We start from the raw sequence: 27,128 nt of genomic DNA, 5'->3' as shown, positions 1-27,128 counted from the left end.
AATACTCTAAACCCCAATATAAAGTATTTAGAGTATGCCTCATAACTTTCAAACAAAAGTAGCTGAATGGAAGGTCCATTTGTGTTCCTTATATAAACCGCCAGGCTTTCTTTTAGCACTGCTTTTCATCATTTTATTTAGCTCATGGATATAAACACACTCCTTTCCACCTTTTTTCCCCACCCCAAAACAGTTCCTTGCAGTTAATAGGTAGTGTGCACTAACAAGACTGGAAAGGGTTTTTAAAATCTAGAAAGCAAGACAGTAATCAGTGCTTTCCAAATACTCCAAAACCCTGTTGAAAAACTAGTGTCCTTGGCTGTTAGCACAGCAAAGATTAAACCCCGATTTGGTATTTGTACTAGTTATTTTATGTGTTACTGCCATTCTCAAGAATTCTCCAGCGCTCTCATTCTACAAACTGTACCTGCTCACTAACTCACCTAAAGGTAAGTTTACACAGGACAAACCAGAAATTGTTGCAGCGCACTGGATGTGGCACAGCAGACAGGCTGAGACACCACAGAATTCAAGTCATGGTGCCAAGATGCACCCAAGAATCAAGAAAAAAGTTAGTCTACACCAAGGGCCCTGAACTGGCACAGCCAGCTTAGCAGTGCTCCCAGCACCCACAGCAGCTTTTGCACCCTCAAGCAACACCTCCAACTTTTTACACCTCCAATACTCAGCTCTGTCCTCTGTTTTTGGGTGCCAAGCAGTGAGCTATTAACTACTTGCAAGCTCAGGAATTTCTGCAGATCTGGAAGGAACAACTGCCTTTGTGCCTTCCCTTGCAAGGGGGTATCAAACATACTGTGTTGGACCATGTAGCATGATTAGAAAGCAAATAAAGCTCACGTGTGCTTCCAAAATGAAGTGTAATCCAACAACCCCTGGCAAACATGCCTTAGCTGACAGCTCTGCTTCACCCCTTCCAGGCTGCTGCTCTGCCTGTCCCGCTCTCATCTCAGAATCTTCAGATCTCTTGCAAATATGGCAGTACCAAAGCATTTTCCATAGCAAAACCCAAGCCTACAAGAAAATCCAGAAGCATCTCTAACCACTTTGCTCACTACCATTGAGTTTTACTACATAAAAGCCTAGAATGACAAACCAGTCTGAAGACGTCAATAGACAGTGCTATTCAGAAAGCACTTATCTGAACTAACAGAGCAAATAGATGGGTAATGCTATTAATTTTGTAACTGAACTAATTAGCTATTGTAATGGACTGCACAAGCCCTGATGTTTACCTTTTAATGTTACATTCGCAGGACTTAAATGTCAATTGTGGGGTTTTTTATTTTCCTTCCTTCTTCTACAATTATGCAGAGAATAGTACTTTTCCCAGACATCAGTTAAAGCTACCATGACTTATCTTCATTATGAAGGGACTGTGAGGAGCAGGATGAGCCTGAGCCTTATGAGGTAGCAAGGGTGAAAGCTGGACAGAATGGCTGGACCATTTTCCTTTGCGCATCAGCCACCCTGAGAAACACCCCAAAACAAACAGATACTTCCCTGAAATACTACAGGCCATTCAATCTTTTTGGCACCATCACTTGAGATGAAATTTGAAAGCAATATGAGGGAGTGGATAGCACTGGGTGCCAGGTCTCAAGTCAGTGAAATTCGGTGCCTCATTTTCCCCATCTCCTAACCTTCATGGACCTGTCTGAAGATCATCATGCTGGAGGCATGCAACAGACGCAGAGGCCAAGCTCTTGTGAACACACCATCCATCAGTAAGTGAACACCCCTTGCACAGCAGTTTGTTATACATGGAAAACAGGTCACCCATTAATTCCAGAAACTTGAAATGGTTAAAGAAAAAATCTCAAGTTTGAATGTTCAAAAGACGGTTTAAGAAAGGTAAAGCACCCCAACTAAATAATTGTATGAAGCCTGTGTTGTAAAAGAGAAATGGCTACTCACAGAATAGGTCTTTGAAGTGGTAGTTAAACTATGCCTTTTAATTAATTTGGTGTAAATTCAGATTTCTACAGGAAAGAGAAGGAGAGTCTGGAATTAATCTTGAAACAAAGTGCTGTTCTTTCAAGTTCTGATGTGATATCTTTAAGAAATGCTGCATATGCTATAACCTTCTTATCTCTGGGCTTATACATCAGAGTTTATTTGGCCTTTCTGTGGACCAGCTGTTGTTTTTTCCATTCCATTTCTCCACTGTATTTAAAACACACCAATCCCACTAGCATGCTCAAAGAACAAAACACATGCTAGCACTTCAAGGGGCCTTCCTCCTTGTCCTTGGCTGAGGCCAAGTGTCTTGTATTTCAGATGACGTTATTAAGCAACACAGCCTTCAAAGCCTCAGCCTCAACCCTGCTGTGCTTATGCCACAAACACCAGCAGTGCTAGAGCAACTCGTTTGCAGGTGAGGACTCCCTCCCTGAGCCTGGGGCCTGAGAAGGGTTGGTTGGTCTGGGAGATACCGAGATGAATTATGCTAACACAGTGTCTTGAAAACGGCAGACACACACTGCTTTTAAAGTTTTCTATTCTTAGAAACAGGTCCTGATAATAACATTTTCCAGCTTCACGACATTTTCAAAGATGACCGTGGAGGTTCTCCAGCTCCAACTCAGCACCCAAGACTTAATTTTGCCTGACTAAGCCCCTGAAGAAGCACCCCCATGCACAGCTGCGGGAACAGCAGAGCAGGAAGATTTCATCACCCAGCTACTCCATCCTGCAACTGGGGAGAGCTAATGAAGGCGTCTGGAAACTGGTAGTAGGAGCAAGGGAAGGAACAGCGCAAATGACACTGAGACATCTCAAGGGAGGCAGCCAACAGTGTCTTTGCATGTCAGAGTTTAAGGATTCCTGCCACCAGGCACCTTGCATAAGCAGTCCTGTTAGGATAACACCACCTTGGCGTCACCGGTGCCATTATCAGCTCCTCACGAGTACCACTGCACGGCCTAAAGGATGTTTCCAGTTTTAGCCAGAGTTTTGAGAGTGACTTTTCCCTTTGATTCCAGTTTCCTATCAGAGACTGGTTGTCAGGGGCATTATAACTTGTTGGCTGTTATGATCCCATTAATTCACTTTCATTTTTGTCATGCATAGGGTGGAGATTCACCAGTAACATGGGCTATAATTACCTGGACTCAGTGGTTCGCTGCCTACATAAAACTATGCCAGAATCCTTCACAGACAGGAGACAGGGGGGCTCCCACACTAAAATGCCAAGAAGTTTGAAAGTGTTTGCTTAGAAGTGGGTTTGAGCTTTGAAATTTGCACTCCTGTAGAAACAGAATCAAACAGAACCCTGACAACACACTCAGCCTCTGTTATTTTCTATATGACAATCTCAGTTTTCATTTGCAGAAAGTCCCTGGCTCCTCTTCTCCCCAGGTAGCCCTGCAATTATGAAGGTATGTAAAAGCATGTGACCAGGAAGAGAAAAATGCAGATGTGTTTGCCTGAAAGAAACATCCAGTTCACACACATCATAAAACAGTATGATTAATTATAGCTTAAGGAGAGAAAAATATCCTAAAAATGGATGATGGATAAACCCAGGTTACATCCACCAGCAGGGGAAGGGGCTGTTCAGTAATCCGTTCCCCAGTGTTAAATCTCTGCTTGGACAGCTTTCAGCTGCCTGTCAACGTTACCAGTCTAGACTTTGCAGGAAACTCCCTTCTTTTATTGCCCCCTTCTTTCCTGTTACCTCCCCAGCGGGTGAAATTTCATCCCCCTCATCAACTTCCATTTCCTCTGAGGAAGACCTGACTGATAGAAGTACCTTAACAATGGGCAATGGATGCAACTGGCACACCAAAAAGAAAATGCCATAAAAAAGAATGTGGTTCAGTGAACATTCTACCTGGAGAATGTCAGGCAAATAATACAGAAAATGTCAGAAATTATCCGTTGTTAAAACTGCAGCACCTGAAAGGAGACTTTCATCCAAATCCAAACCTTCACAGAGCCGAGGGGAGTCCGGACTGGGGCTCAACAGACAACAGTGCAGATCAGAGAGGGAGGAACTCGATTCAGCTTTGTTTAGAGCTCAGGCACGCAAAAAAATTGCTGCTAATTCTAACTGCGGCAGAATGGAAGACTCAGACTGAAGCTGTGTTTTAATTGTTTAAAAAGTATTCAAAATACAAAAATCTATCTCTCTGCAGCTTCAACTCAAACACTGCTTGCAGCCAAACAAAATATTAGACAAGACCTTTTAAAAATGAGTACAAATCAGAGACAGCATGAATTTACAGCTTTTTTTTTTTTTTTAAAAAGAAATTAATAAAGAACATCACAGCTTTGGAATTCCTATTTTGCACAAGCATTAGATTTTAGGCAATATTTTTTGAGACTGACCAGAATAGTTTAGAAGAAACTTTCTTTAATTTAGCAGTCTAATTTAGGTGCACAAAGACTTCATCATTAATTCTTTAAAAAGGACAGGAATACATAGATTTTCCAGCTAAGCCACCTGATTACATGCTGTTTGCTGAAGTAAGTTTAAGTTGAATATCCGGAAGAGAAGAAAAGCATAAAGTATAGAAAAGATCATAAAGCATAAAAAATAACATGGATATTTTTTTTTTGATTGCATATAGAAACCTGGACATGCAACAAATGGTTCCACAAAGAAGTGCAGTATTTAAGAGCATCAGCTAAAATAATTTGCTACACCTTTTAGTATAGCAATCTTCTAGCCACCTTTTTTGTATAGATATCTATGCCTACTTCTGTTGCACAATTCCTTTCCCTAGAAAAAAATTGTGTAATTCCATATGATCTTGAAGAGAACAGTGTCCCTCCAGTCTGTTACTTACATACAGTTTTTCCAGGACAGTTCAGAAATAGAAGTATTATTTGCAAAGATACCCTGCAACATGTAATCTTTACATGAGCCCCATGAAACTGAGCAACAAACCTCACCCTACTTTGCCTTCCACAACAAATCAAATCCAGCTAGCTAGTCTAGTAGGTCACTAAATCTGTGTTGAGGCAGATCCTTGTTTTCAGCAACCGAATGCAAACACGGTTCAGACATGAAGACCTGTATCTGAAATGACAGACTGGACTCCAAAAAATGCCCTTTGCAGACTGCTGTCTAGTGAAATTGCATCTGCTACTACTCAATATTGCCAGAAATTCGTTATGAGAGCGGTGCCCGCAACCACCCATCACTTGAGTTGAAAGCTCTATCATACACTCGGTGATAACAAGGAGTGCAGAATAGGATCTGTGCATCCCAGGACATGCTGCCGAGTCATTGTGTGTGGTGTGTGTTAACTCCAGACACAACCCTACTTCTCCCTAAAATGGAGAGCTTACAGTTCTGTAGAAGATGACCTCGTAACAACCCCCTAAGTTACACAGTCAGTTTCTCTTGTTCCCAACTAACCATAAAGCTAAAATCTATGCTGGGAGGAGTATTATGATCTCCTTTTAAGTCAAATTCATCCAGAGGAGCCTCTCCAAGTACACAAAATGCATCCAAGTTCAAGCAGCTGCTAGAACATGAAGAATGCCAGCCCCAAGCAAGGAGTGGAAAAGCTGCAAGGAAACTGTTTCATGCAGAAAAGCTGTGCTCAGACACCTGTTTAAAGTGGGTCACATATGACAGGAGGCTGCCAGAGGCTGATCAGGGACACGCAGACTTCAGAGAAACTAACTGTGAACAGTGCGCCCGTATTGGTGCAGTAGCCCCACAGCACAAGTCCAGCACTTCTTAGGAGAATCAGAAATCTGTGATCTGCCCAGAAATAATAAGGTAATTGTAGTTTCTTTTTAGAAAGTTCATAGAGAGTTCAGTATGACTGAGAAATCTGGCACTAACCAGACTGAAGGCTGAACAGCTTTGCCAATACTACCCATTAACGGGTCAAGTGTTCTGAGCAAATTTTCAAACTCCTGCAACAAAAATGTTTCCTAAATGCAGCTTAGCTTTCTGGGTTTTCTATTTCGACCGTGGAAATAAGGTTTGCAATTGTTCAAGGCTAGTGTTGTCCTACGAAAGAAAAAGGGATAGCACGTGACATGTCACAGTTTAATTTTAAAGCTTGCTATTGCTCTCTGAATCAATACTGCCGCAATTTAACATTCACATTACCAAAGCATTTGTTTACACAGTCAATGGCAATACTGAAAAAATACAACAGTATCATGCACAGTTTGATAAGGAAAGCAGTAGGCACAGAGCAAGAGCAGAATATATTCCTGTCTGACAGCACATGGCTAGCAATGCTGAACTAAATTCAGTCTGGCTCCAGACTGATACTCCTTAGTCTGATGAGTGGTTAAGCAAACTGTCTCGATGAAAACATGGTAGACACCACAGTCTACCCTTTGAACTACAGCAAAGCAAGTGCAGTAAGCAAGCATGGTGTAGCAAACGCCATTTCTTTCCAGCTGTGTGGGAACACAGAAAGCCTCTACTGAAACACAGTGAGGCAGATTTCCCCTCCTTACAGATTTCGCTTATATTATTTGGAAAATGGCCTGTCACAGAACTTTACAATTTGTTCAGTCATGGAGTGAGGAAGCATATCACATTTCTGATGTCTTTTGGAGGCAACAAGTGACTATTATCACATTAAAATAACAATGTCCTGTTTCTACATTTTTCTCCCTTACCTCCTGCACCACACAAGCACTTAGGGAAAGCACCTTATTTCAGTTAGTAGGATCTGGTGAAATACTGATGGTTAAATTCCAGCAGAAGAGAGAAGCAGCTGGGAAAACAATCAGGGACTGGGAAAGCAGGTGCCAGAGCTCTGCCAGCACTGAGCTTTCTCTGGCGCCTGTTCAGCACAGACTTTGGATCCACTTGGAGAGAGTTCTGGTTTTGATTCAGCACTCATTTAACCGGAGAGGAAGAATTGCACAGAATACAGTACTTCATTCCTTTCTCTTCTACCTGTATTTCTCCTGCCTATAATGACAGCCTAGGCAGCTCCCAAGGACAACTCAACCCAAAAGTCAAAGATATCATCTCAGGATAGGATGAATCAGCCTTTGACAATGACTGTTCTACTTCACTAACTTTATAAAAGAAGCTAGCTTGTAACACAACTAGCTTAAACTCAACTATTTAATTGCTGGGCTACTCAAGTTAACAGATAAGAACCTCATCTTGTGTCCTTAGAACCTGAACTTCAAGTAATAGTAAACATATCTATTAAGCATCTCTACGCTAATGAAACCTAGAATTCTTTTTTATTGCTTAGCAAAGCTACATATTTGCACTGCTCATTTGTTAGTATGAACAGGATTTTTGACAGCAAAGTGAAATGAGCACAAAAGTCTTTTCGTGTGTCAGATGTTAGAAACAAAAAGTTCAAGGATTTGTATCTCGCCCACACAGAATCTAGAGGTTTTAGAAACAGAAGATGACTCTTCCTTTTTTCTGGAGAATGAAAGCACAAGACAGTGAAAAAAAGTCGACCTTATCTCTGATTAGCTTCTAACGAACTCCAGAGAGCAACTGAAAAAAAGAAGTCTTCCTGAAACCTCAAAAGAAAGTTAGAATCTTCTGCTTTCACTTCATGATCTTGTTGCGGGGTGGGGAGTGGGGGGTGGGAAATCTCTTTACACCAGTTAGCAGTAATTGTTTCATCCACTGCTAGAACTTGTGTTCATGACACTGTTTCCCGGGTACCCCACCCCAGAAACCCTAAATCTCCTGCTGTCTGCATAAGTAGGTGTCTACTGATTTCAGCTCAATGCAAACTGTTCCAGAGATGACAGATACTCCATATACTCCTGCAAACTGTTTGTTTTGTTGTTTCTGCTTTAAATTAGAGGACATTCATCACAAGCATCTTTTAAACAAGTCAGTAGAAGCTGTTTGTAGAAAGCAGAAGGCTGCAGGGAGAAAGATGCTTTCACCTCTACATTGTACTACTCTTATTTACTACAATTTGACATGTGAATTTACCAGCCTATCTCTGTTTTGGAGAAGCTAAGCGAATTAATCTGAATAGTAATTGATATGGTTAAATGCAGAATAAACAAATACTGGAAAAATGTCAGCATCATTCTTTAAAAGATATGGAAGCTACACAGCATGTACCAGTGATTCTGCCAGCAAGCAAGGCTGCTTACATTGGCCACAATGTTCTTCCAGAAAAAAAGATAGGCTGTCCTTTGAGAATAAAACAGTGTCCTGGACTTTTTTTCCTTCCCTCTTCCCAGTGGTTAAACAAAGGACTTCACTGTCAAAAGCCAACACTAACACTTGATACTGTACATTTGTAGACTGAAAAATTGAAGAGAATCCTTTGGCAGTATGATTCAGTAAAATCCTGCACTCAGACATAACCCTTAGGAAGAACAGCAGGTAACTATTGTTACCTAACAGCATCCTAGTCACCTGTCAAATGATCTGTGCCACCAAGCCATCATTCAAAAGACTTAAAAAAGTTTTGCACATATGATGTTGCTCTGCTCCTTCAGCTCCCCTCACCCCTCTATGCGTTTCACAGAGCACCCAGTCTGTCTCCTCCCTCCCACCCCAGTCTTAGTCCACCATAGCTCCATGCAAAATTGCTCCAAATGCAAAATTTTCAGTTATAAGATTTATAACTCCTCTGCAGGTAAGGCCCCTGTACAAACAAATCCTAACATCCGTGCAGAACTCATCTATCAAATCTTTTCAATGCCAAAATGAGGGTAAAGCATGTGATAACTTCTATACACCTAAAGTTCCAATAAAGTATTCTCAGAGATCCATTTTAATACCCAAAACCTTTCCTTCCTGTTATATATTACAGCCTACTGCAGTAATCCCTGGGCTGAGTCTGAACAAACTCAATTACCCTCCTTCTAAACAACAGCAACGTGACCACATCACCAGACCAAGAAAAATAAGTCCATCTGTTTGAATCCTATCAATCCCCTCTGCAGCACAATGTCAGGAAGGGTTCTATTTCATCCCAGCATTTTCAGTCACCAACTTCACAGAACTTCTCCACTCTGCAGCTTACAAACCAACCAATACCTTGTGACGGACTGCATGAAAACAAACAGAAAAAAATTGGAGATCTATCTTTCCTTTTACTGTAGAAGGGAGGATAATTCCTTCTTTCTTGCATTTTATCTTGGACCACTGTCAAGTTTTTAAGATAACCTATTTAGAAAAACAAAACAAATCCCCACATCCTCAGTTTCCTCTCCTACAGCCATAAATTATTATAGAAGTTATTTATAAAGCTCAGGGCCACTTTTCATTTATCATTTTTGCTTCTGACACAGATTTCAAAGGACACAGTATGACAGCAGCTTGCAATGTACAGTATCATAATGCTACTTTCAAGATTAGGACTCAGTTTTGCAAGCAGCTAAGTCATCTGGCAGTTGCCTAAGCGGCAGTGGAAGTGTACATCACAAACCTAAGTTTTAATTTACATTATTTATCACAATGACTTTTCTGCAAGTATCTGAAACAATTAAAGATACTGCAAATTGTAAACTAATTAATATAATCATTGCAAGAGCTGCTAGAGTAATGTAATTGATGCTGAAGAATTACTGTATATAGATAAGACAGACCACAAGCAGGCTGGAACCTGGAAATTCGTGTGGCTGTTGCCACAGTAAAAGTTGTGAACATGCTGCACAGGGCTTCTTCCAAGAGGTGACAGTCCTTGCATTTATTCAAAAAAAGCTTTATAGAGACTGCACAGGAAGTCAGCATCCTCCTCTTATTCCTTCCCACACTAACTCCTCTATTTTTATTTTGCCTGTAAAACTAGTTTTTATATTCCTTGCCTGACAGACAAGTTAGTTCTGACTAAAAGATTACTATTATCACCACACACCTTTGTGCACTGACTTGGAGAGGTTGTTAACCTCTCCAAGCACAAATCAGCACTACATTTTAACCTGGGCACACAAAGGTCTAACAAAGGCACACAAAGACACTAAGCATAGGTTTCAGAAATTACTCAATTGCCTTAGCTTAAGTTTAAAAAACAAACAGAATCAGAGCTCAAATAAACAAAAGAAGACGCTCTATATGATGAATCTCAGCCCACAATATTAAAATACTTGATTCTGAAAACCAGTTCCTACAACAGATAAGGCAGGCCACTCTTCATCAGTTAAGCCCGAGCCCAGTGGCGACAAAGCTAGCGCTGAGAGTAGAGAAAGGTCATGATGTTTAATCTATAAAATAGAATTAATTTCTACAATTAAATGTTTACTGTAAATGGAAATTGTTTTGCTTTAAAGTGATCCCAAAAGGCATTACTCTCAGCCATCTGTGATACCATGTGGGTGTACCAGACTTCTGGCATCAAACTTAACATCAAGGAGTGCTTGAAGTCTTAGAAGGGGGGAAGAGTCAACTTACCAGTTGTAAAATTTATTTATTTACCAAGTATTCCCCAAAGCCTATGTAATGAATATAAGTAGCACAGAAAGCAAGATTTTACTCACTTTCCTTTTTTGTTCTGTATTTCACTTCTAAAAAGCAACTGGTCTGGCAATGCATAGTGTAAACAGTAGACGACACCGACCTCCTCCTTTTTTCTGCATTTGAAGAACTGGCTACAACAGATGTGATATAACAAAATGTAACAAATTCTTCTATGAAGACAGGCTGAGAGTTGGGGTTGTTCAGCCTGGAGAAGAGAAGGCTCCATGGAGACCTTGTAGCAGCCTTCCAGTACCTAAAGGGGCCTACAAGAAAGCTGGAAAGGGACTTTTTACAAGGGCACGTAGTGACGGGACAAGGGGGAATGGCTTTAAACTGGAAGAGGGTAGATTTAGATTAGATACTAGGAAGCAATTCTTTACTGCAAGGGTGGTGAGACAGTGGAACAGGCTGCCCAGAGAAGCTGTGGATGCCCCATCCCTGGCAGTGTTCAAGGCCAGGCTGGATGGGGCTCTGAGCAGCCTGGTCTGGTGGAAGGTGTCCCTGCCCGTGGCAGGGGGGTTGGAACTGGATGATCTTTAAGGTCCTTCCAACCCAAACTATTCTATGATTCCATGAAGTTAAAAGTTATGGCCTTCAGAGGAACCAATGATTGGTATATGGTGTTACACAAAGGGAAAAATGTAATGAGAGAAATTTCCACACACCCCATGACCATTTTCACACTGATTACTTAACTTTCATGACAGTCAAGCAGATTACTGCTTGACTGAAAGCAGACATTACCTCTAAAGGCCGATTGAGTCAGTTAAACACAGAAACCTAAATTACAGGCTATCACTTTGTCTGCCCCTAAGACACTCCCTTTGTTAGCCTGGAATATCATGAACATACTACCACCAGAAACAGTTCTGTCACAATAGAATGAATAACGTATCATTGAATCGTAGGATGGTTTGGGTTGGAAGGGACCTTAAAGATAACCTGCTTCCCACCCTGCTTCCATGGGCAGGAACACCTTCCACCAGACTGGAAATTTAAATTGAGCAGCCTATTCAAGCAGACTTTCCTAGTCTAAGTGACAAAATCTCAGGGAAGCTACGCTTGATTTTTTCCAGCATCCAGATACAGCCAGTCTTTTTCCATCTCATTCTGCAGGACTTTGAAGGAAGACACAAGTGGTAAAAAGTGAGAGGTAGAAAGAAAATAGCAGGCTACTCAAACAAAATGCACAGCATGATCCCTGGTATCTACAATCTCTTCTCCACACTTAAAATTATTCCTTACAGATGTTATTTCATCCATAAAACAAACCTGGAAGACAGTATGCAAGAACAAATTCCCCATTTTTCACAGGCAAATCTAAATGAATGCCTCTCATTTATCTCAGCAGTCATCAGAAGAAACAGAAAATTACTGAGCTATTTTACATTTAAGTCAAAATAGACATAAACTTTAGATGTTCATGACTTTTCAACTTCAGGCTTATTTGCCTGGCAAGTAGATACACTTTTATTTGATGAAAAATAATAAGGAATAGCATTCATATTAATCCTTACTGCTTCCCTTTATGCTCAGCTTCCTGGTATAACAGATGATTTAATAGCTCCCCTCAAGCAATCAGCCTCCTTGTTTCCCCCAGCTAGCATTTCACACTGCTCTTGGCCAGCAAGCAAGAAGTGCAAAGCAGATCTATAAGCAGAAATATAGTGGGATTGGTTGTTGTTTACTCCTTTAATTTATCCGTTCATATTACACAGCAGTAAATCAGCAGCAGTCATGACTGGTGATTAAAAATTCCTATGTTTCTCCTTGGTTTCCACCCCTGGAAAAGAACCAACTACTCTTTAACCATTAACCCATGAAGGACAGAAACACACCCTGTGTGTTCTGCAGCTCTACTTGTATGTAACTTGGGCTTTATGCCATTTAGGTTACTATTCGTTCTCCCTAACAATACTGCACCTTTTCTGAAGTTTAGTGCAAATCCAGCTTGAAGGTCTCACACATCTGAGAACCAATGCAGGATCTGGTAATTTTTGGTATGAAGTCAATCAAGTAAGTGATTTTACTAATTAAAGGAACTTGTTTCGTAATTATGAGATGCCAAATATCCTCTAGTTACAGTTGTCCTTTCCAGGATAGTATATTAGCTTGTTTTTCCATAAGACATGGTGCTGAGTATTTACTGCGCCAATATGTAAGTGATCTTTACTTACACTTCTACAAAAAACCACCTTGCTGTTCATGCCCTGCACTCCACTTTCAGAATAACAAAATAAAAGTATTTACATATCCTGGTAACTATCACAGTGACTCTAGAAATCCTAAATTTAAACCATGGATTAGAGAGGGGATATTTTACATTGAGGATAGTATTTGCATAAAGTGAGAACATTTGATCAAAAATAATAACTGCAATTCTCATCATCCCAGAACTACTCAAGAATTCAAGTCAAATTCACTGAATAGTTCTGGTTGGAGAAAAAATGAGGGCTGGAAAGGGTCAATGGTGTAAAAGACATATTCCAGCAGTCACGAGGAGGACTTAAGTTTTCAGAAAGGAACCCAGAAAGGTGGCTTCCAAGGTGTTTTGACTGATGCGCTCTCATTTTGCATAATCTCTGTTTACAGAATTTTAAAAAGTCTGGCAGAAGGAAAGGCACACACCACTGGAAAACAAAAGCTGCTTAAAAAGATGCAGAAAGCAAATAGGCAGAAATACAGCAATATTTGTACCATTCAATCCACATGCTTGTTTTTTTTCCATTGTGATCGCCCGTCGTCTTCTTAAAGCATTTTGAAGGATATTTGCCCCATAGATAATATGGGGATGGGGTGTTCCCTCCTTCTGTGGATGCTTTTTAATGGGCTCAATGAAGTAATCCCCATGGGGCAGATGGAAATATCCGGTCTGAAAATAAGCACAAAAGAGTTAAATCTCTACTGTCCAGTACTGCAGGTCAAAAATAAAATATACTCTTTTCACACCACCATCTCTGAGTTTTTCGCATAAACCAGTCATTACACTGTGGAAACATGGAAACAACAGGATTTCAGCATTTATTTTACTGCATATATCAAGGTTGCTTTGTACCTCACGAAGGCATAACACTCCTAAGGAGAACTGGAAAAATACCTTCTTTCCCAATAACCTGAAATCCTGTACTGAGGCAGAGGATCCCATATTTGTACAAAGCCACTGAAAGGTCAAAACTTAATTTGTCAAACATGATGCACTAGAAGGAGCTGTGTCTTGTTCTGCTGGTGTTTTGCATCCATTTCCCAGAGAACAAGCCTGAATAGATGCTGTTTTGTAAGTGCAAAGCATAATTCTGCTGCCAGCTGCAACTCCACAGTCAGATTACACAACCTGTCAGATGAGCTGGACTATGTGGTCCATGCAACTGAAGACTACAAACCCCTCTGGCCCCCAGGCTTCCAACAGAAGAAATAAGTAGCTTTTCATTAATTATAGCATGCTATTGTGATCACACAACAGACCTGCCTAACAAAGGCTGCAACAATTCTCACCAACCTCCGAGCTCTGACTGAGCTACAGGGCCTTCAATATCTACCTGGACTACCTGGATTAGTTTACACCTTCCTCTGCTGTGATCTGAGGCATGTGTAACCAGACATGGCCTTGGTCCCTTGTATCTCAGCATTTTTGCCGAGACTTTCATTACATAGCCCTTCCACTTCAACATGCACAGAGCAGAACTAAATCTAAAGCAAAGGATCTACCCACACTGGGGATGTGACAGGAGGTGGAGGTATCTCGCTCTTACGGCTTCATTCCCTCTCTGCTTTTTTTGCTGTGGTCACTGCAGCCTTTTGAACTTGTTCTGGGATAGGGAAAAACGCAGCAACACTGTTCCTACAGCTGCTGTATTCAAACTTACAAGGGCAGAAAAACATAAAAACCCTTTTGAAATGCTCCAAGGTCTTACAGTTTCCCTTGCCAGTTGGGAAAGCCAGTATGAGGGTAAGGACAACAGGGAAATCATATCTATGGAGGAAAAGCATTAAAAAACAACCATGGGCTCTATGTACTAGTAGCCTAAGGGCAGCTCAGTGAGATCTCCACACAACATGCTTCAAAGTCCGCTCTACCTCCTGCCTCTACTCTGACTGCCACAGGCCCAATACACCCCCACAGCAAATGTGTACAAATACATAACTGTGACTGTAATTTCACAGAGTTTACCCTAAACTTAAGAGCAGAAACTTGCCTTGCATTTCTCCAGTGCAAGTCAAAGTTTAAAAGCCAGAGGTTGGCCTTGGCTTGAAGTCTTGGTGAAGTCCTGAACCATGAAGTTCACAGGTTCAGGACTCAAACTCATATATGCTTGCTCATCTGGGATTACAGTTACTGCCTGTATGGCTTTTTTTTTTATTATTTTTAAGAAAGAAGTCGACTTCTGATTCTTAAACATGAAGCCCAGAAATGCTCAGGCTTCTTTTTAAATTACAAATCAAGGCTAGTTTTGATAGAGAAGCTGAGACACACTATGAAAGCAATAAATCCCATGTTCAGATCTGATAAAGATGTCAGGCAAGCATCGATCTACACAGCAGGAATGGCTATACAGAGGCTAGACTAGGAAATCAGTAGATGTGGCTTTCCTCCTGCTGCTCAAGTACTCAAAGCACCAACACAAATCTTCGCCCATCCCTTTTCATTCCACAAGATTCGATCCTCCCTAGATACTCAGAAAGTCTGGAATATTTGACATTCTTTTCCTGTTGTGTTTTTTTAACCCAGTTGCAACCGGGAAGATCTAACCATCTTCACTGCAGACCCTGATTTTATAGGGCAGGCTGATTAATCATGGGACTACTGTGTCAAAACTGCACCTGTAAGAAGAAAGGGCAGGCAGTTGTATAAAAAAGAAAGCATATTAGTAGCGACCTCATTTCCCAAGCTCCCCCAGCAATGCTTGCACATTAAAATTCAGCTCTCCATCCAAGCTGCAGGGAGCAGGAGAAGAAACAAAAAATCACTGTATTTCATACAGCACACACTAACACAGATAGCAGTAAAGGTTGTTCAATGAGCCAGCAAACACTGGCTTCTACAGAACCTGGCTTCAGACATTGCCCCCCCCCTTTTTTTTAACTATTGTTTCTTTAACATTATCACTTTTCATTATGGAGCATCTGTTTTCACAGTCTTACAGCTTTTTACTGTAACAGCTCTGTCCCAAGCCATCCCTGTCCCCACAGAGCCACAACACCCCCAACCAGCTGGCATTCTGCAGACACCACCTGTTAAGCTCAGCAGTACCGCTGTACCATTCCACGCACCCACAGCAGAAATCTTGCCAGTCTTCCTCTAGATCTGGGATGAAACTAGGAGTTATCCCTCCTGTACTCTGCAATAGCTGCTTGTCCACACGAGTTTGTACACTGTTCTTGTCACTGTTGTTGCAGTACTCTCAAGGAGTATGTGTGGCTACTTGACTCGTACCTACTGCATGCGTTTCCTTCTCAACACCGATAAATCAATGAATATACACAGAAACACGGTTAGCTGCATGTCCTTCTTTGTGTTGTAATTACTACCCTCCTGCTTGTCTCCTCTTTGTTACCTGAGGCAAGGTCCAAGAGAAGCCTCCTGCATTTCACACAGAAAAAGTGCAAATTTTTACTGTCCCTTAATTTCTGAAAGAGGCTACAGCTGTGTGTCAGATCTCCCCTGAAGAAAGCTACCTCAGGCACACATAACTTCTACCTGATAACTTAACATTTGTTCTTTAAAATGCGTTGGTAACAGCCAGTAATTTTGTATTTGTTGACTACAGATTGCTGAATCTTGGGCAGATAAAGGCTGCTCCCACACCCGGCAACAAACTAAAGTCAGTGTGGCGCATCAAAAAGTCTGAGGGCCTGTTTTGCCAAGGAGACACTAAGACTTTGCAGAGTGTTACCAACTCACAGTTCAACTTGTCACAGCAGCTCCTGACACCTTAGGACTATAAGAAAATCTCTACTTAGCAAAAAGCTCCTAAGCCCGTAGAGCAGCAAAACTAAGCTGGAGCTAAAACTGCTGCCAGCTCAGAATAAGAAAAGAACCCTAGGTATATTTTCAGGTTATGCACAGCTCTTCACGGCTGACGTGGCAATACCGCTGGGCATACCCACACAGCCATTTCGGGCAATCACAGAATGCAACAGTGCACCCCCACAAACAACTGATGGGATAACATTGAAATATATGAACCAGCTTTGTCACCAAAAAGACCTCAGCTGTACCTGCCGGCCCACTGACGGGGTGTTGCTGAACCACAGATGCAGCTTGTTGCAGTTTCTCTGGTTTTAGCTCTGACCTTACAATGAGCAATGAAAAACACTTTTAACCTCGGCCTAAAAAGCGGCTCTTGGGACAGAAGGATATTTCCTTCTCTCCTTTTGCTTCTTACAGGGTTAAAAAGTACCGTCATCATGAATTGAAGTCTATGAGCCATTAGGCCAATGTTCTGCATCAAACCCTTGGTTAAACCAACAAAGCGTTTGGGAGCAAGGTATCCTTGCCTCCTTCTCATCCCCATCTAATCGTTCCTGCCGTCAGATTATGGTCATGAGTCTCTCCACAGCACAGTGTGAGGAGGGAGGGAGGAGGAGCAAGGATACATTGAGTCTGTATTGCCTCTAAACAAATTCTGACATGAACCCTGAATCTTGATTTAATTTATGGAACAGACCCGACATTTGCCGTGAGACTGAATGCACTACATTCAGCACCTGGGAATTCTCACCGAAAAAACTGAAGTTATAAATCACCACTGTTGTGCGCAAATTCCTTCTGTTTTCTGTCAGTCTACAGACTAAAGCCCAGTTCTACTTGCAGTATCTAAAAAATCTGCAAAGAAAAGGTTGGGGTGACATCATGTTCCTGTTCTTACACAAATGAACCAGCCGAACACACAACTTTCCAAGTACTACACTTCCGTATAAGGTGATGGATGCAAGTTGTAACAAATACAACAATTTGCTCCAAAATTCTCAGGGATCCTAAAGTCTAGTTGTGATGGAATTTGTTTAAACAAAACTGCCTTCTCTGTCTGTAACAAATTCCCCAATAAAGCAAGATATTGATAAGCAATCTTTCCTTTCACTTGAACTTTGTGCTCCTGCAGTACTGTGGTACAGAAATGTTTTGTCTTGTGTTTTCTGAAGTACCGTAAACCAAAGCAAACTTAGGGAGGCTCAGCAACCATAGACCTTTCTGCACAGGTGTATTACACCCGTGACTGCAAAAGTAATTGAAAAGCGATACAAAAAATCTGCACTACTCTATATCCTCTAAAAATCTGTAAAACATTATCACATGGCCCACTTTTATTACCTGCAAATGGCTGCACTGTGTGCCTACACTTACCAGAGATTCAGAAGAAGACATAACATTTAGCTTATGTAAAAAAGTTCCAGTTCTGGAACCTGCACCAATACTTTCCCCTAATTCTAGTCCCAGGTAATTTTTCGATGTCTAAAACCATCTGCCAGTCCCACTTGTGCACTACAACAAGGAGCCAATCACCTCGAGGAGAAAAGTTCTTCTCATGGCTATTCCCAGAAGTAAACTATTCTATTTTTGACTGATTGGCTGTCTGGTAGAGGCCATGATTTTCATTCCTGTCCAGAATCATAAAGAAGAGCACACACAAGTTATACTCTTAAGTTATAAACTTAAAAAAATCCATTGATTACATGCTCTATTAGTTGAAAGCATAAAGGCCCTATACAATAGCAACAGTGAACAAAATTATCATGGTTTTAATTCTGAGAAATACAGTTCTCTCAGAAATAGTCCATTATTGTAAAAAGAGAAGTATGTCATATTCCAAATACTTGTCTACTTGGGGAAATTATATTTTTTTATTAATTCAATTTCCTACTCTGCCTTCTAGAGGAATGTGTTAAAAAGCTACCTGTGTACATTTATGGGTAAAGCCACTTAAGGTAATCAGACTGGGAAATGCATGGTGCCTGCCAGTGCTGCTTGGGATGAAGTGACTGTAAAAGTCTGCTTCCAGCCTGCAGAAGTGCTTTCCAACAGCTTCCAGAGACTTCCAGCACTTACTGAACTCATTCTTTGCACTTGCACTTTCATCCTGCACAGGCTATACACCAAGAAATGAAATGCTGAGACCAACTGGAAGAAAACACCACCAATCTTCACATTAAACTTACTTCAAAGGACTCGGAACTGGCAAAATTCCCTTTGCTGATGAAGTACTACTGCAGTTTTGCTCTTTATATCTGTTCTTTTGTGACTCATAAATATAATAGCAAGAATGTTTCATCAGATTTCAAGCTATGTATACATAAAGTATATGCTTTTTTTTTTAGCAGTTTGTAGCATCATCTGCTTTTACATGGCCTCAGAACACACAAAGGGGTGCCGTTATGAAAGCGTCATCAGAAAAAAAAACAACTTAGGCTCATTACAGAGTTTAGTTTTCACCACAGAAAAAATTACTGCAGCCAAGTTTCCTTCATTTAAACTTCTTTATTAAAAGCTACCATGTAAAATAGTAATAGAAATGCACAGAAAATAGGGGGTGGAGCGTGAGTGTGAAGTGTGGGAGGGGATGTATGGGGCAGGGGGGGGAGGGCAGAGTGTGTGTTTGGTTCTTTCCCTGAACGCCTATAGGGGAAAATATAAAACTCTGCCACAGTTTTTTCCTAATTGTTGATCTTTCCTCCTTCAAATCCTTCCCCCTTCAACCCCGAATTCTGACATGTTTTGGTGAAAAATGTTTCCCAGACCGTATTTGGAGGTGCTGCTACATTATTTAATGAGATTTTTAGTTCAAGTACCTCACTATTTCGACACAAACAGCTTCATGGACACGTCGCATCTCCCACACTGCATGTCACTTGCCAGGAGGACATGGTGATCCTGGGACGCTTCTGACAAGGTTTTCAACAAACTTTTTTGATTTTCAGTAGAAATCTGCGTTTCCCAGTGGAAAGCAGATATTTTTCCCATATTTCTTTCAGTCAAAAGTTATGGGGTCTTGTCAAAATACATTTTCTGGCAGAATTTTTTGAATCAACTCCATATGGGAAGCTGAAGCCGACTCCTGTGGGAAGGGAGCAGCTTTAGCCTTGGCTAAAGTTTTGCAATTGCAATGTTATCCTAGACAGGAGGGGCTGGAATTAGTGGGTGTATGTCAGGAGAAAAAGGGAGGGGAAAACCCAACAATTTACAGTCTAAAGTTATATAACTGAGTATATTGACAATAATGCCAAAAAATAACATCTGTAGTGAGAACAGTGTGTAACTCATTGAAGCAAACAATCCAAATCCTGTGTTCACTTGCTCCTCTGCTGTGCTGCAGAACCAGTTCATTAATACTGTTAGCTACAAATAATTCCTACGGACCTCAAATTCACTGTGAGCTTTGCATCTCTGTTACAGAGTCTGAAGTACCCTGGCTACATTCATTTATACTCGAGGAAATTCCCTGTGAAATTAATATTCCATAAGGAGTTGAGCATGCTCACATAAAAAAATACAACTTGGAACACATAATTTTAAAAGACATCTTTGTTTATATGTCAGGTCATAGTGTCCTCCCACTGCCAATCTTTATGGCCCACCCTAAAAATTTTATTACTTCTTCCAGTTATTTGCTGGTGATCCTTAGAAGAAACAGTCCAGGTATCTTATTCATACATTCACTTGTGGATGCCCTGTTGGCCGCAGATATACATTTGCATTGTAGAAATATCCCATCTTACTACTTTTCTTATGATAGAAGATCCACAAGTGAAAGATGGTAACTATGCAGCTGTGAAGCTGTTTAGAACCTTGTTAGTCTCTGTACAGCCTTCTGCTTTGAACTCTCCAGCAGTTCACAATGAACATGAAGCTGTGTTCTCACACCTTTTACATCTCTAACCATCACAGTGCCCAGCAGCAGTCACGTCATGTTGTCCAGTTGTCAGAGAGCCTTCCAGCTTCCTTCCATATTCTCATTTTCTACTTTTTGATTTGTGTCCCATTTGATCTGCTTAAGCCAGAACTATCCTCCTTTGCAGCATCCGAAACTCGGGCACAACATTAAATTCCAACCGGGTAAAAATTTATTGTCCATTAGAGGAGATTCAGTAAATAGCCATTTTTATGCTCTTAAAATACAGCAAAGATGGCATTTATTAAATCTTACACAACTTCCAGTGCTGTTTATATTAAGCTGAAACAAGCCTGTGTTTGCCACAGGCTGAGCATCCAGCAGGGAAACTGCATGGCACAGCTGACTTAATTCATTAACTCAAACACAGTTTGAACCCTTATTCTATTTAGCAGTGTGATTTCCACATTGCAGCTGAGGGACAGACCTCCAAGGGATCTCTGAAGCCCAGAGCATTCCTGAGATCTAGGACTCCTTTTATCAACATTTCCGTGGGGCTCGGTTGCTGACAAGCCTGTTGTGTCTTTGGAGAAGAAAACATTGCAGTCCTTTGGGCTACCTGGTTTCCGCAAAGCCAGTAAGGTGACACCCCACCATGACAGGCTGTGTGGACATTGCCTAGTCCATGCTCCAAGCCCATCCACAGGGCAAGTAACATCACCCCTCAGGATAATGCACACCCAGAAGATTTTCCTCTTGCAAAAGTCAGCTAGGTCACACAGGTCACTCCATCAAGCAAGGAGTATGAAAAAGTAACCAATACAGCCTCAGGCTCTACTTCAGGGTGAATCTAATAGCAAATTAATTCTAAACTAAAAACCAATAAGCTTTGCTATCCAGCCTGAAGGTCACTCTGAGTGAACAGTAACACAATATTTTTCTGAGTCTTTGGTTCTTCCTCTTATCCATGCTTTCTCCCTCCCCCTCCTCCCCTGTCTTGTACTAGAAGTTTTCATTGCAACTAGTGCTAGGGGGGGAAAAAAAAAAAAAAAAAAAAAAAAAAGATGTTCTTCCAATCTCCAGGTGCAAGACAGAGGCTTACTTTGACTATAGTCACAAGAGGGTGAGACTAAACTAGCAAGTTTTGATTTCATTTGGGATCCAAAAACAACTTGGCAAGCCTCACTATTCTGAGACATAACAAAAAGTTCACCCAATTCCTCCAAAAGTTACCTCTACTTTGGAAGAGTAGAAAGGAGCAACAGCTGTTCTATTACTGGAAAAGACTCTTGGAACATCTAATTCATATCTTCCTAATTAAAATTGTTCAGAAAGCACTGTATCCAGGGGGCTTACATTGTATAAATAGGGGTTTTTTCACCTATTTACTATCAGAACAGCCACTCATGAAAATGAACACAATAAAAACGGTTTGTACTACTCAGCATTTGAAATCCCCTCTGAGACTTCTGATAGCAGCATGAGAAGTTCTGAAGCTTTGATTTGGAAGCCAGTAAACTTTTACAGTTTGCAAAGCAGATCAAGTCTGATGATTTAAAACTATGTAACGCCTAACAGTAAAGATTTAAACACCGGATTGGTAAGAGGTTCCTTGCCTAAACTGTGCTTTCTATTAATAATAAAAACACAAACAAAAGGATCTACGGAGTGGACATGATCTCTAATCCTGGAGACAGAAAGCACCCTGGCTGTTTTGGCTTCCTGCTCACTTATATTCTAAAACTAATTTCAAGCTAGTGAGCGTGACAATGTTAATACTGCAGATCTCAAACTTTATTAGAAAATAACTAAATGCAAATATTTGATCAAATGACAAGTGGCATTGTTTCTATTGACAAGTATTGTTTGTACTACTGTGATCCACAGGCACCCTAGTCAACAGTCAAGAAAAGCAGAGATACAAATGATGACAGCTGCCACAACGTGTGCAGATAGATGGAAGAAAGCACAATTATCCCATTTTCCAGCAGATGAAAGCCTGGCAGGAGCTTTACTTTCCTCAAGAGCAGAGCAAGGGGAAGTCAGAGCCCAAATTCATCCAGTTCACAGAGATTATTTTGCTTGAAGAAACAGAAGTTTATGAGGAAAACCTAATCAGACTGACTACACTGACCCACCTGCTGATGCTCTTCTCCTAGCTTCATTCCATCCAGCCCAAAAGCAAGCAGAGATGTCAAAAGCAGATGGCATATTTTAGGTCTGCAGTTGTGATTGTAGGTGTGCTGGGGCAGAAGGCTTCTGCCTCTCTTTTCCTTCAAACTCATGAAGCCTCTGGCTGTACAGCACAGATGAAACTTCTGAATGAATTTCAGCATGCCTAGGAAGGGTCATGCCACCACTTATCATGAAAGCACGACATCAAGGTGGCCTAAAAGGCAGCCCATACTGATGCCCTCAGTCTCTTCTTCACTTACCATTTATGATTCCTAGGCCTTTCTACAAGGTGACTTGCCCACACCAAAGGATAGCCTCAGAGCAGCACTGTAACATGGAGTTTCAGCCCAGTGCCCACAGAAGGAATCATGGCTTCTGCTCAACAACTGCAGCTTTTTCCATGGGTGGTAGGAGAAAGCAGATGCTCTGTTTGCTCCCCACAGCCTTACAACAGGCTGTGAGCCATGCTCAAGCTGCAGCTTGCTGTGTTATCACTAGGGAGGAATGAAGGGGGAGGAGCTTATCAAATCTAAATAGTTTACAAAACAGGAAAATGCAGTCCCCTGTTGAGGGCAGCTGTGGCCCATCAAAATATCAGTGTCGAGTGAGTGACACACTAGACCGAAAAGGCTATTTTGCATCACAACCAGTAGCTGTGTTGAAAAAGGACTGAGAGTAAGAAACAGGATGTAGAAGGAGAAGGGAGAAAAAATGAAATAAAATGATGAGAACAAGGTTCAAACAGAGTCCCAGAACCTGGAGGACAAAGTGCAGTCTCTAACACACAGCTGATGCTCAGCACGTGGCAGCCTGGGAACCAGCACTGTGGTAAACTGGCAATCATAACAGAGGTGCTAAACCCCTGTTGGCCTGAGGCAGATCATTCCTCTGACTTCCCTTGTTACTTCTGTCCATCTGAGAAAGAACGAACTGATTTGATGACTGCATCTGGCACACTATCATAAATGTTTTTGCAAATCTAGTAATACAAGTCCCAGTTCCCATGCATACCAAATATGAAAGGTGATCAGATTCAGCATTGGGTTCAGGTCAGTTTAAAAGCATAAAGCACTTAAATTAGGTCTGACCTTGATTTAAATCCCCCCTTGAAGCTTGAATTCTCACTGAAACCTGTTTCCATTGATATGACAGGTACAGCACACACACTGATATATCACCAAAATTACCAGCACCTGTAAGATACCACAGCTTGCAGGCAGAAAATTAACAACTCTCAGAGGTGCAGAGAGATGACCTATACTTGAAATTCAGGTTGTGCAAAAAAAAAAAACAAACACAAAAAACCAACAAACAAACTACAACAACAAAAAACCCCAAAACCCAAAAAACACACACACAAAACAACCACAAAAGCCTGCAAGACAAACAAACACTCCTCAATCTACTCACAGTCAAGTTTCAGCTCAAAACCTGGCAGGACACATTTTCGGTAAGAACCACATCAAGAACAGTAACTGAGTAAACTACTTACACTAAGACTAGCATCAAATCTCTGCTAATTCCAAGGCCTATGCCGCTAGGAGCTTGATCTGATGAAATGCCAACTACTTCCTCTAAGTTGCCGAATACTTCAAGGTCCTCCTGAAGCTGGTGGGAAATCAGCAAGTTCAATGCTTTCCAAAGCAAGGCCCTCTATAACGAGCACCTGAAAAGGCTGGAAAAGACACAGCATGGGGAACCAGCAAGAAGCACAGAGAAACTGGAGAGTTTCTGCCTGTTATCTATCTGCCCTATCACAAGAGGTAGGGAGCTTCAGAAGAAGCTGACAGGCAACAAAGCATTTTTTTCACCCAAGACATATTGAAGCTGAAGGAGCATTTGCCACAGAAAATTGCAAATCGGAAATGGCTGGATAAATCCATGTAGTGAAGACTAGTCCCATATTTTTCAATAGAAAAATACTACCTATGCCTCAGAAACAGACAGCATGTCAAAGAGATATCCCTGTCTTCCAGCCCGGTTCTTAAACCTCTCCCCAGGAATCTGCTGTTGACCATTATTTCCTTCTGAAAGTCAGTGACTTACTCAGCGCCAAGGGTCTGGCAAATTAACACCCTCCACCAACACAGAAATCACAGTCTGCTGCTTTGGTCCTGTATTTGTACAAGCTTTTTCAGTAGAAATTGAGGCTTTCTCAGCTGCTTTTGCAGCCCTAGGGACTTGTTCCTATTGTGGCTTTCACACTCCAGGTTTCCATTTTCTTTTAGCCATAACATGAGCCCAAGATGCCGTTTGGGGACTTGTGCACTTCTTTCCCTTTAGACTGGTCCTTCTTGTCCCAGACCGGCTATGGGGCAGGCTGGACTCCTGGGCTGACCTTGTACAGCCACAGGTCTTGACTCCTCATGCCATCAGCAACCACTTCCTTTCAGAAGTGCCCCCTTTCCAAAGTGTTCTTGGGGATACACTTTTGTCTCCTTGCAAGAAGAAAATGTTTTAGTTGTACAGATCACCCATGGAGATCAAAGGGATAGATTTCAGTCTAAAAATTAATTTTGATTCATTTTGCGTTTTTATTTTTAAGTGGTTTGATATGCATGTGTTTATGTCTTTTGTAGAATATTTCTGTAAAAAAGTTCTGTCTGTTCAAAAAGCTATTGTTTTTATTTGAAACTGACAGAAGAGTTAGACTTTCAATCAAAATAATTCTTTGACTGCAAAGAGATTTGTTTTTCTATTTTGTAAATACAACACCGTTTGGAACAAAGGTGTTTCATTTCGACTTGCCTAAAAGCAGCAGTCAGCCTTTTAGGTTTGAATGCGGTATCCTATAGCACAAAAAAAGACAATACAGAGAAGAACTGGGCTCTTTATCGGGAGGGGGGGGGGGAGGGGCGGGGAATGCAGTAAAACATTCTTTTGACCCAGGCAAATGAGGAAAAGTATTTTGCTATAGAAAAAGGACTAATTTTCTTTCTGTTAAAGCTCTGCTGTCACCTCTTCTTTAGCTGACAGGATGCTATTTTGTCTTTAAAAATGGCACATTTTGAAATTCTCATAATGTGCTTTTTAGGTACTAAGCATCTTCAGCTCCTACTCAGCATGATTCTTGCTAGTCTATGAACACTGAAAATTCAAAAACTTGGTAACAATGGAAAGAAATAGAAGAGAATGAAGACTAGATCACATGCAGTCCTGACAGAACTCCAATGGACTTAAGAGTTCTTTAAAAGCTATATTTGACAAAAAAGCTTCTAAATAAGCTTTTGTGTGGGAGAGGACTGTTTAGAAAAAAAATTTAGGAAAGAATTCAGGACTGTATCATTGATAATTCACAATTCACCACTCACAAAGGTGAACTTATAAAAATAGTACATACAATAAGCAATTTATTCTGCTCTTACTATTAGCCAGAGATGTACAGCTAAATATCAGAATTTTACTGCACAAAACTTTACAGCTGAGGGATGATACTACGGCTTTTTGAGAGAGAATTTTACCAGGCTTTTCGTACAGGATGATGCTAGATCATGACAGAGGCACTGAAGCGTCAGTAATGGAAATGGTATCATTGAAAAACAGTGTTTTTCCACTAGCCAAGCAAAAGCTGTTTTTGCTCCTCCCCTAAACAATTCAGGCAAGATTTCTTCAAGCTGATGTGTTTCTTTGTCAGTGCTACATCTTTTTTCCCTCCTCCCTCTGAAATGAAAACCAGAAAACAAACACTGAACCAAATACATCCTTGGCTCAACCCCACTGATTTATTAGCAGCAGGAATGGATGTGACAGCCTACATTACAACAAACCATGTGCAGAATCCGAAGGCGACGAATAATTCTCTCTAGGCTTAGATGCAAAACACATGCACTGTTCCCATGCCTTCTCTTGCCACTTCAGAATGTACTTGACCTTCCTCTATGCTCAGTATTCAACACGTGGCAGCACTTACAGATCCCCAACACACATTTTGTAAAAGGAGATTTTCAAAGCAGGTTCTGCCAGAGCTGAGCTGGAAAGCACAAAAGGTGCTTTAGTGGAACTGGCTGTTAAAATATCACTTTCAGCAGGCTTCCCTGCCCAGCACTGTGGGCTGTTTTTCAGGAGCTATACCACTCCTAGTCCAGGATGCACATTCTCCTTCCACAGCCTGGCTCTCCCCCCAAGAAATGCTTGTTGTTTGGTAGAACATATCTGGATTCCACCTGATTTTCTTCAAAACACCAAGACTTGCATGTGCCTTGTTACAGCTTCAACAGGTGTGCCCAGATGCTGCTAAAATGACAACAGCTGCCCTTCCACTGCGATCGCCCATCCAGTGTCCAGCTACCTTCCTCCTTAGGCTCTAGAATTCTCTGTGAAGTTTCTGCCCAAACTGTCCGAAACCCTGTGTTTAGTTTCTTTAATCTGTAATCTGATGTACCCCATGTAATCTGATCTGATTAATTTGGCACAGTCTTTGATCACCTTTAACTGAGAAGCATTTGAGAATATTAAAAGAGCCATGCACAGTTACAGAACAAGCTCGTTTTATCTTCAGTCTGCTTAGTTCTCAAGACAGTCTCTTCAGAAGTTTTTTTTTCCATTGTTCAAGTCTCAGCAATCATTTTCTGAGGTGTCCCTAAACAATAATTCTGCTAATTCAGGAAGACTGTAACACAGCTGCACAAATGAAACATTAGCTGTAGCTCCAGCATCGGAAACCATGTCCAGCTCTCAACCACAGCCGTATAAAGTGCAGAAAGCAAGCAAATGAAGGATAAGCAAAG

General features: G+C 41.2%; 1 protein-coding gene across 2 annotated transcripts in view; it reads right to left on the bottom strand.

Annotated features, from left to right (window-relative positions):
- Nucleotides 1-27,128, bottom strand: part of ADAMTS12 (ADAM metallopeptidase with thrombospondin type 1 motif 12) — a 162,139-nt gene that overhangs the window by 89,207 nt on the left and 45,804 nt on the right. For both annotated transcript variants that reach the window (XM_056324413.1, XM_056324412.1), the window contains exon 3: nucleotides 13,100-13,274. In XM_056324413.1, coding sequence (XP_056180388.1) covers nucleotides 13,100-13,274 — 175 coding nt within the window. The remainder of the gene's footprint in view (nucleotides 1-13,099; nucleotides 13,275-27,128) is intronic.

This window comes from Falco biarmicus, chromosome Z (genome assembly GCF_023638135.1).
Source record: "Falco biarmicus isolate bFalBia1 chromosome Z, bFalBia1.pri, whole genome shotgun sequence".
In the NCBI taxonomy this organism is placed as follows: domain Eukaryota; kingdom Metazoa; phylum Chordata; class Aves; order Falconiformes; family Falconidae; genus Falco; species Falco biarmicus.
The sequence above is the reverse complement of the archived record's forward strand: the minus strand, read 5'-3'. Positions and strand labels throughout refer to the sequence as shown.